This window comes from Zootoca vivipara, chromosome 5, assembly GCF_963506605.1.
Source record: "Zootoca vivipara chromosome 5, rZooViv1.1, whole genome shotgun sequence".
Lineage (NCBI taxonomy): Eukaryota > Metazoa > Chordata > Lepidosauria > Squamata > Lacertidae > Zootoca > Zootoca vivipara.
In genome coordinates, this window is record NC_083280.1 from 42,587,577 (window position 1) to 42,598,679 (window position 11,103).

The window sequence follows — 11,103 nt, forward strand, 5'->3', positions numbered from 1 at the left end:
GTAAGACTCTTAGTAACCTGTCCATTCAACAGAGAGAACAATGCACATCCCACTGTATGCACTATAAACGACCCTGTCACTCCAGTAGTCCCAGGTGGACTGCACAGATCCTGGGAGATTTGTCGTGTTGACTTGCAGCAAAACAAACAAACAAAACCCAGCAATTTCTTATGGCCTTTGAAGACAAACAGATTTATAAATCCTGGTAGGCAGCAAAGGGGTACTTTTAAGTCATGTGGAAACTCATTCAAACCTTGCAAACCATCTTCACAATGGGAAGCTGAATGGATGCATAAAAATAGTATTGCATCATCTGTATATTCATGGTCTCTGTGAATTCACCCAGCTCACTTTTTTCAGATGTACAATAGACAAATGACAAACTCCAATTGTAAGGCTGGAGCAGCTGTAAGAATTTGTCCTCCTGACCCGTTGGAGTAGTCCCTTGGGTCACCTGACTGTTGTAATCCTCTGTAATACACATCACTTGGGAAGACAGACGAACTAATATCAGTGTACTGGAAGAAGCAAAGATCACCAGTGTTGAAGCAATGATTCTTTAACATCAACTTCGTTGGACTGGTTAGGTTGTGCGGATTCCTGATGATCGTCTTCCAAAGCAACTACTCTATTCTGAACTTAAAAATGGAAAGTGTAATGCTGGTGGTCAACAAAATAGGTTTAAAGACTGTCTCAAGGCAAATCTAAACAAATGTAGTATAAACACTGACAACTGGGAAATACTGGCCTGCGAGCGCTCCAGTTGGAGAACAGCCTTTACCAAAGGCGTCATGGGCTTTGAAGACGCTCGAACTCAGGATGTAAGGGAGAAACATGCTAGGAGGAAGGCACACTTGGCAAATCCACACCATGATCAACTCCCACCCGGAAACCAATGTATGGATCCAGAATTGGCCTCCACAGTCACTTACGGACTCATTGTTAAAACTGTGTTTATGGAAGACAATTTTACTTGGCTACGAGTGATCGCCAAATAAGTAGTAATCCTTTGCTGCCCTTCCTGTTTTAAGATATTCTAAAGTTGAGAGAATGGCAAAGTGGATCATTTTAACAATGACACCTGCCATTCTGAAATGTTGGGAAAGAATGGCCATCGCCATCTGCCAAACACATTTGAACCACCACCATCTGGGGAGGTATAAACTGCCTATACTGTCAAAGGCAGTATGCTTCCCAATACCAGTTACTGGACACTGCAGGTGGAGGGAGTGCTGTTGCGCTCGGGTCCTGCTTGCAGGCTTCCCATAGGCAACTGGTTGCCCACTGTGAGAACAAGATCAGGTTGGCCTGATCCAGCAGATTCTTCTTAATGTTTTTCTGATGTTTAAACACGAAGATGGAATGGCTGCATCTTTTAAAAAGAAAAACAGGGCTTTTGTACAGTTTGGATGCCTTTGCATAAGTATGTAGTCTGCTGACTTCTCAACAATCTGTGTTGATTTGACATTACAACAATCCAGTTATGGGCTGTATACTGCTCTTCTCGCCCTCTCTTTTTCTCTTTGTGTGAACAATAGAGCAAGAGTGGTGGTGTATCAAGCTGTTCTTCGGAGAAAGTGTGAAAAGATAGAGCCTTTGCGTTCTAATTATCTAAGGTATTTAACATTAAAAAAGCTTAGTAACACATGGGGATAGGGTACTGTCATTTATCCTTGTCTGGTTGTATAACTAAAATAAGGAGTTATAGAGTGGATGAAATGTATTTTCTTTTACCAAGCTAGGTTGGTTTAGCTATGTGAAAGCTTAACAGCTTCAAATAATTATTCAACTAGCAGTTATTCCAATACTTTGTATCCATTTAATATTTTATTCCTTTTAGCCATTGTGGCCAGCATGGTATCTGTAATGCACTGAACAGAAAAAAGAACTAATCTGGGCAGCACACATTCCATGATTCTAAGTCTCACACACCCAGCATGGAAAAGCAGGATTTATACAGAGAGCAAAACAAAGTGACTTATTGAATTTGAGATGAATGGGACAGAAGTTTGGTCCCCTTGCTTATTCTTACACTACTGGCTGCTCCCTGGATTGTGTGGTACAGACAGAAGTGACCCATAGCTTGTTAGTCTGGCTACCTATACTGTTAATTCTAGGTCAATAGGAAGCTGAAGATGAGTTTAAGACTTTGATCTCCCACAATGGTATTTGCCTGGCCTGTGGAGTAAGATAAGTTTTCCAGTGGTAACAGATCTCAGTCTCCTCCAGTACCAGCAATCATAGTAAGTTTCCTTTAGTCCACCTGGTGGGTTGTGACCCACAACTAGGTCATGTCACAACCTAAGGTGGAACACACCAGCAATGTCAGCATCTTTTTCCTTTTTTCCCTTTTCCTTTTTTTGCCCTTTTCTTTTTTTAGTCAAATCGTTTTGGAAGAAGAGAAAAAGAAAGAAAGGTTACGTCAAGAGTGCTGTTGCATTCAGGTCCCGCTTGTGAACTTTGTGTAGGCATCTGGTTGGCTGCTGTAAGAACAGGATGTGAGACTAGATGGCCTGATCCAGCACAGCTGTCATTAAGTTCTTACGCTATTGAAAACAAATTTTGTAAGACAGAGAGAGCAAGGGTTGAAATAGGACATATCATCTACTTAACCTTTATAAATTACAACAACTGCTTTACTGTCCCCTTTTATGGAATTGCATCAAACATATGAGCTTGAAATTAAATCCTACTTTGCTTTAGTACTAAGAGAGTTGTGGTTTATTGTCTGCTGTGGGAGTGGATATTAAGCTCCCACTTGAATAGACAGATCAAGAGTAGCCTACCTGACTTGCAAAAGCAGCACCATACATTTAGAGATGACACATTCCAAGTAAATAAAATTGTGACATAGCATAAAAAAACACCCACCAAACAAACATTTTAAATTATGCCATTCTTTGTTACATTACAATAAACAAATGATACACAAACAACATACACTCCCCTGATTTCAGAAATGTCTTTTTCTTTTCAAAGTAGAATCTTCTTCTTCACATTTTCCCTTTTTTAACCATGAATTATGTATTTTGAGGACAGCAACAGGAACTTGCCCTCAAAGGAAAGGAGTACAGGAAGGCCTCAATATGGCATCCCGTAGCCTGTGGTAGGAAGGAAAGAGAGCACTCTTGCCCCTCACAAAGATGGCCGCCCTGTAAAAAATAGAAAAAGGAGGGGGAAACCTTCCCCGCCCTTCACAAAGAAGGCTGCTGTGGGAAGGGCGGGGGAGCTCAGCAGGGAGGTTGGGCAATGAAGAGGCGCGTTACTGCGGGTTGCCAGGGCAACAGCCAACGGCGTGCGTGGATGGTTCCTGGTGGGCGGTTGCCCTGGGTAGTGGGTGTGAGGGAAGCCTGGCATAACTGAGGGAGCGAAAGGAGAGGAGGGAGGAGGAGGCGGCCGATGGGGGGAGACCGAAGGGGTGTGGGGCTGGTGGCAGCTGCGGAGAAGCTCGGAGCGCAGGTGAGGGGCGCGGCCGTCGGGGATGCTGCCCAGAAGGGGTGAGGGGAAGCGGTGCCTGGGCTGGGAGCCGCCGTGCGGAGGCTACTGGGGTGGGTGGGATACGGGGGCCTTGGGGTGCCGCGGCGGAGGAGAGCGCCGACAAGGGCTGCGTGGCGAAGGGTGGTAGCGGGGGGCTGCCTGCAGCGGGTGCACGAGGGCCAGCTTGGCCCCGCGACCGTGGGTGCCATGCACTGCGCATGACCCCGGCGCTGAAATTTGTGGGTGCTTCATGGGGAATTTTGTGGGTGCTGCTCGGGCACCTAGGGCCCTAGGGAGCTTGGTACCTATGATCGGGTGGCAGTAGTAGCAGGAGTGGCACTAGGGGATGGGCGTGGCTTCGCCGGGCGGCATGGCGTGACTTCAGCAGCCTGCAAGGACCCGAATTCAGGGGCGAAGCGGTGAGAGTTGTGGGGTTTTGTTTCGTTTGTTTGGCAATTGTGGTTCTGCACCGTGGTGACTCCGGAGTGTTGAGGCTGCGTGAAAGGCATTTTGCCGCGGCTTGAAGAGCAGGAGCAGAGGCATAATAGCGACACACTTCTCTCTTTGTAGCTGCCTTTCTGTTTTAATTGACTCATGCCAGGCTCCCGCTGCCCGGTAAGACGACCTGATGGTTACTGCCAAATTCTTCTGGTTTCCGAGTGGGTTGGGGTGTCCCTCTTCACAGCTTGAGAAACTGTTACACACGCCTGGTTTGCTGCTGCTGCTGCTGCAGAGCAGCTGGGATCGCTCTGCTCCAGCAATCTGTTGTAATTGTTTCCAGGGAAGCAACAGTCATCGCGTGGTCCCTTGGAGAGTAGGCGAACCTCATCTCCTCCTCTGTAGCCCTCTAGCCAGTTGGTCATTAACAAGAAGATTCTGAAGTATATCTTGCTTGCCTTCCAAACGTGAACAGATTAAAGTTGTATTTTCATGAGGATGACTTTTTGCTCCAGTTGTATTTGTTGGTTTGAGTGTCTTGGTAATTTGTGGTGAAAAGAGTAGCGATTATTTACATCTTGACATCTAATGCACCTTGAACCTCTTATATTTTCTTCTGTCTCATGGACTTGTAACAGGTTAACTGCACTATTACATGACTTCAAGTCTAAGGCTAGCCTCAAATCTGGGCTCAGATTGTAGTGATGCTAGTTTCCCTGCTGTTCTACTACAGCAGCAGTTTGGTAGGTGAGCAGTACCATGTATTGATTTGCTATCATTCACTGTGGACTTTGAAAATAAATTAACCATTCTTTATTTCCAGAACTAGGTGCTAATGAACAAGGGAGAGAGTTTAAATATTAATCAAAAGATGCTGTTTGGGAAGTGAACAGTGTCACCTCCTGGTTTCAGTCTGCATCTGATTCCTTAGGAATTCTTATAGTTCTGGCCAACATGCTGAATGACTATAGTTTTCAACAAATAAGTGGACCTATATGCTACCTATACATGCCAAATATATATTTGTTTCATAGAAGGATGACTCTTGGATCTGTGTTGATAATGGTGCTATATTTATAGGTACAGAAAATAACCCCAGGGAATGCTCTTAAAGTAAGAAAGCAAGGGTCCTGCTGAATCAGTCCAAGGGTCCATCTAGTCTAGCAGCCAGTGCCAAGTTAGGTGCTTCAAAGTAGCCCACACAAACACTTCATGATGGTGAAGGTTCTCCTCTGTTGCCCTCCCACCCAGCATATTTTTATTTGTGCTGCTTCACATAAGGCCACTCCAGTACTGAGTTACTGTATTTTTTGTGTATAAGACTATATTTCCCCCAATTTTTTACGTTTGGAATTGGGGGTCGTCTTATACATTGAATGTTGCAATCATTTATTTCTTAATTTTGGGCTCAAAAAATAGGGATCGTATTATACATGGGGGCGTCTTATACACGAAAAAATACGGTATATGGTTGGCATCCCTGGGTGATAGGCAATAAGGTGCAGGGAGGAGGGCAATGTCATGGGCTAAGCCCTGCAGAGACTGCAAAGGCCTCATCATGAGATCCTTTCATTTATACTCTTCTAGCTGTGTGGGTACCGTAGGACCATGGAGGCTGGTCCATTTGGGGCTAATGGGGCACTGCCCCACCAATGTCTATCTGCCCTCAGCCAGGCCCCACCTGCCTGCTTTCCTACTTACCACCAGTCCAGGGCCATCAGCTTCCTCCTCCCAGGTCTCAGTCTTGCCCCTGTAGTATTCAGCAGGGAGGAGGATGGGGACAAAACTAAAATTAGTTGACTCTAAATTCCACCTATCTGCTGCCCCTGCTAGGGTAGGGTGTTTCTATTTGGAGAGGCCTGGGTTCTAGCGCTGCAGCATCTCCCTTTTCATCTAAAATCAAACATAAGTTTTGCTCAATGAAATTAATTGAAAGACCTAATGAAATTAATGAACATGACTAAGTTGAGTCTATTAACTTCAATGTACCTACTCTGAGTAAACCTAAGTTGAATACCACCCCTACTTGCTGTCTCCCAAAAGGTAGGCATTGATGTCTACCCCAAAAGGTAGGTTGCCTTTATGTCTTCCAGTAATACAAATTGCACACATTTCCCGTTTCTCATTGCTTTCCTCTTTCCCACAGAGCTTCCAGGCAGCTCATGTCATTGCCTGCTGTGAGCTCATTGATGTAGTGTACATCCTTCCTTGCCCAAGGGGCTCCTTTCTCTTTCACTTGCCAGTTGTATGTTCCAATTACAAAGATGCTAATATACAACTGTTTTGTCCATTGTTCTGAATGTTGTCTGTGTGGAATCCTCAGAGTTATGATTCGGTTGATATTGATAGGCAACACTTTTGATTTAAGACTAGCTCTATACAATATGGAATTCATTGCCACAGGATTCTATAATGCCCACTAACTTGCATGCCTCTAAAGAAAGAGAAAGGAAGGAAGGAAGGAAGGAAGGAAGGAAGGAAGGAAGGAAGGAAGGAAGGAAGGAAGGTAGGTAGGTAGGTAGGTAGGTTTTGTCTGTTTGGGTTTACAATGTATGATAGCCAGAAGTACAACCTCCAATGTTTCAAAATTTCATGTCTTCCTGAAGGAGGAGGGGTGTAGTTTGGGAATTCTCATAGATCCAGCTCTGTCTCTGGAGGTGCAGGTGTCTGCAGGCCAGTAGTGCCATTCCTGTACCAGGATACCTTGACCACAGTTGTCCATGCATTGGTACCGGTAATGTCACAGCTAGATTACTGCAATGCAGTCTATGTGGTGCTACCCTTGGGGTTGCTTCAGAGGCTGCAGTTGAGGCAGAATGAGACAGCTACCGTGTTTCTCCTAAAATAAGACGTGCCTCTAAAATAAGCCATGGCACGATCTTTTACAAGCAAAAAAATATAAGACATCCCCCGAAAATAAGACGTCTTGGGGGTACCTACCAGACCCAGCAGGAGCCGGCAAACGCAGCAGCGCGCGCCGCGCTGCACCCCAGCCCAGCGGGAGCCCCAGCACAGCGACGCACCGAGCTCTGGCTGAACGGGCCCCAGGACCCGGCAGCGGGCGGTGCGCGAAGCCGCAGCAGCCGGCAGGAGCCGGCAGCAGACCCGGCCGTGCCGCACCGCGTCAAGCCCAGGGACCCAGCAGTGGGCTCAGCGGGCGGCGCGCGAAGCCGCAACAGCCGGCAGGAGCCGGCAGCAGCCCCAGTCACGCCGCGCCGCACCGCACCGCGTCAAGCCCAGGGCCCCAGCAGTGGGCTCAGCGGGCGGCGCGCGAAGCCGCAGGAGCCGGCAGCAGCCCCAGCCGCGCCGCGCCAAGCCCAGGGACCCAGTAGTGGGCTCAGCGGGCGCCGCGCGAAGCCGCAGCAGCCGGCAGGAGCCGGTAGCAGCCCCAGTCGCACCGCGCCGCACCGCATCAAGCCCAGGGACCCAGCAGTGGGCCCAGCGGGCGGCGCAAGAAAGCCCCGTACCATACTTACCAGTAACAATGCTGTACCATGCTTAATAAAAAATAAGACATCCCCCGAAAATAAGCCGCGATGTGTTTTTTTATAGGAAAAATAAATATAAGATAAGACGTGTCTTATTTTAGGAGAAACACGGTAGATTGCTGGGGCAAAACTACCACCTGCATATAACTCCCTACTTGTGCAATTTGCTTTGGATGCCAGTCTGCTATTGGACTAAGTTCAAGGTATTGCTTCTGATGTACAAGGCCTTATGCGGCTCAGGACCAGGTTACTTGAGAAACTGCCTCGTCCCTTATACACCCAGTAGATTGCTGTGGTCTGTGGAAGGTCTTCTGTAGGTCTTCTGTAAGTTCCAAAGATTTCAGAAGCCTGCTGCACAGTACTGTAACTCAGATCAGGGATTTCAGTGCTTTGAGATTGTTGTTTAGATGAAGATTAATCAGTGATGATGATGATGATTATGATGATGACAACAACAACAACAACATCATCATCATCATTTTATATCTTTCTTACTTTATTTCATAAAATGTATTCACCACTTGACTGCAAAAAAATAAAAAATCCTTAAGGCAGTTTAGAACAACATGGTAATGATTTTATTATTCAGTCCCTCCCCTTCCCTTGATCTGCCCTTGAAAGCTCCTTGCATTTTTCTCAACTTGTCCTCCTGGACAGAGCCAAGTGTAGATGGATTTGAACAGTAAACTTTCCTTTTGGCTATCCTTGCTTAGCCTGGCACAAAGGTTTCTGCCCTTGCCAAGGCATGGAGTTCTAGGCGGGTGCTTGGAATACTAAGCAGGGAATTCAGCATGTAGGTTCTGCTAGTTGCTTTTAGGACCTGTCAAACAGTAAAGAAATAGGGGAGATGGCATACATAAAAATACCCACTATCCACCTGAATGTAGTAAACATGTAGTACAAAGGGGCCTGGGCACTTTGCAGTTCTACTAGTCTCTTGCTGATAGTAGGAAGGGGGAGATAGCAGAGTTTAATGCTGAAAACTACCTGAATAAGCCTCTGAGATAGGAAGCACCAGGCTGGGTCCCCATCTGGGCTCCACACATGAATGTTTCATGGAGGTAGAGCCCTTTGTGCTGGAGCTGCATTTGAGTCTAGTCTGGTGAAAAAAAACCAAGAAGAAATAGCAACATGAGCCATAAGGCTTGAATTTCCTGTGGAAAGAATGGATACGCTTGTCTGGTGGAGGCAGGAAATTGCTCTGTGTGGCACTGATGTGGAGAAATAGGGCAGGAGTCTGCAAAACACATATATGCCAGGTCAGCTCTGGGTGGCTTCCAACAGAATATTAAAATACAATAGTCTATTAAACATTAAGCCTTGTGTGTCCTCCCTACTAAGGTAGGATACCCTATTTTGGGGGGAACATGTGTTTGAGAGTTTTGCTCCTGCATACTGCTTTCAAACTCCTGCATCTTTTCTTGCAGCTGTTGTCCTGCCTTCTTGAAAGCTGGCACCATGACCTTGACCAAGGGCTCCTTCACCTACTCCAGCGGGGAGGAATATTGTGGGGAGTGGAAGGAAGGTGAGTGAGGCTGGCCAAGTCCAGGGAGGGGTCCCCTCATTGAGCCAAGATACAGGGGACGGTGTCTGTTCTTGGCGGACTGCATACAACTTCCTCTTTAGGGGCCAAACTACACATTACATTACCTATATGGCTGTGCCTTTAAGTGCAGGGGGCCTTATCTGGATTGGGACTATAGCATGTGGGGAAGGAACTACAGCTCCTTATACCCTGTTGTGGTTCCAACCTCCTCTCCCAGGTAGTGCTCTCTGCTCTGGTCCCACAAGTGCTCCCATCAAGATATGGAGAAAACAAGAAACCTCTTCTTGGCCACTGTATCCCATTGGCTGGCAGTTGTTTATGTGTGGTGGTGGATGGCAAAACTTGTTCTTTAGGAACATGCATGCGATATATTGGAGACTCCTAAGATCCTTCACTGGCTGCACAATCAAACTTAGCAACCTTGAGGTCCACAAAGCCCTTTAGGAACGGTATTGTCTCTGCACTGTGAGTCCCTGTATGAATGCATACTAAGCTCCAGCATGCCTTGTGGATGGTAGAAGGAACAAGCAATAGCAGGGGTCTGTTACATTCTTGCTCTGTAAGACATATTAGCCAGCATGACCTCTACCACTGCCCACATCCTATTCCTTTTGTCCCGTTTTTGAAATTAAAAGTGTCACCATAGATTTCATTGATTTGTTGCTTAATGGGCACCATGGTTCCCTTTTTGACAACTGACAAAAGAGCAATACTGCTTGTTCTCCCTGCCTAGGGCGCCGGCATGGTGTTGGGCAGTTGACATTTGCTGATGGCAGCATTTACCTGGGACACTTTGAGAATGGTCTCTTCAATGGCTGTGGGGTGCTCACTTTTGCAGATGGCTCCAGGTGGGTACAGGGCTGGGGCACACACTGTTCTAGGCTTGCATTTGGTGCATGTGCATGACCTAAGCAGCCCCAAGAAAATGAGAGTAAAAGGATGCTCTGTGGAGCAGGCTGCTCTGCTGTTTTTTTTGAACTTGGAAGAATGTCTATGCCTTGCTATGCCTAGCATGAAGACCTTTTTGTATGTGAGCATGCATCTGTGATTCAGAACCATAAGCAAGCACTTCTTTCTCTTGGCTGTTACACCATTCTCATCCTAGGTTCTCTGTAGTCACTGTGATTACTACAGACTCATGTTTAAAGAGCTCCTTAGTGATGCCTCTTTGCCTTCTGTCCAGAATACTGTGTTCCTCCTGGTGTTTTGAGTTTCTGGCTGTATGCCATAGTACGTTATCCTTACACAGTCCTATTATTGACGCAGGTATGAAGGGGAGTTTGTACAGGGGAAATTCAACGGCGTTGGAGTCTTCACACGGTATGACAACATGACCTTCGAGGGAGAATTCAAGGGTGGACGCGTTGATGGCTTTGGTGAGTGCTGCAAACTCCTTGTTTGGAGTAGCCAAGCAGCAACACTGATCTTCTAGGGCTAAATCTATTTTGAAAGGATGGCTGCAGTGTGGGATGGGAACAAGTGAGAACTGGGCAAACACCATCTTCCAAAGCACAGTATAGGCTGACGTATACCCCAGTACCTCGTCTTGATTCACAGCTCTGCATTCTCAGTTCTCCTCAGCTGAAGTCTTGCAAGTCTGATCCTCCGCCTTGAGCCCTGCAGCCCTGCTGAATAATAATGTTTTGTTTTCTTCCAAAGGGCTTCTGACTTTTCCTGATGGCTCTCATGGAATCCCCCGCAATGAAGGCTTCTTTGAGAACAACAAACTCTTGCGACGGGAGAAGTGCCCGGCAGTGGTCCAGCGTGCTCAGAGTGCCTCTAAATTGGCGCATGGCCTCACAGCATGATGGGGGCAAGCTCTAAAGCACCCTACCCCAGGACTCTCCCATGAAACTGCAGCTCAACCTGGGGGTTGGCAGGAGTGTGGAGTGCAGGAGTCACAGAGACAGACACCAGCCCTGATCAGGTGGGCACCCTACCTGAGTCACTTCCTTAAAACAGCCTGGCCCCCATAGTGTAATCCAGTGCCAAAACTCAACTTATAGAGCCACTGTCCCCTGCCAAACAGTGAGTCTGTCACTCCTGAGGCTGTGGCATTCCTTTGTCAAGAGCGTTCTCCATAGGACAGTCTTCTAGTGCTATAGCCTCAGTTGCAGTGGGAACGGTGGGATGTGTGTGTGTGTGTGTGTGTGT

At 47.0% G+C, this 11,103-nt stretch overlaps 1 protein-coding gene across 2 annotated transcripts; it reads left to right on the forward strand.

Moving 5' to 3' along the window:
- The first annotated feature begins 3,369 nt into the window (after nucleotides 1-3,369).
- MORN4 (MORN repeat containing 4) lies at nucleotides 3,370-11,102 on the forward strand. Of its 2 annotated transcripts, none has more exons than XM_035132869.2 (5): nucleotides 3,370-3,459; nucleotides 8,831-8,928; nucleotides 9,683-9,797; nucleotides 10,216-10,325; nucleotides 10,609-11,100. In XM_035132869.2, exons 2-5 carry the CDS (start codon nucleotides 8,862-8,864, stop codon nucleotides 10,755-10,757), a joined length of 441 nt encoding a protein of 146 aa, XP_034988760.1. In that variant the 5' UTR covers nucleotides 3,370-3,459; nucleotides 8,831-8,861; the 3' UTR covers nucleotides 10,758-11,100. The 2 variants fall into 2 exon arrangements, with proteins under 2 accessions (XP_034988760.1, XP_034988761.1); XM_035132870.2 differs by lacking the exon at nucleotides 3,370-3,459 and adding an exon at nucleotides 7,522-7,972 and having other exon boundaries at nucleotides 10,609-11,102.
- Nucleotide 11,103: the final 1 nt, after the last annotated feature.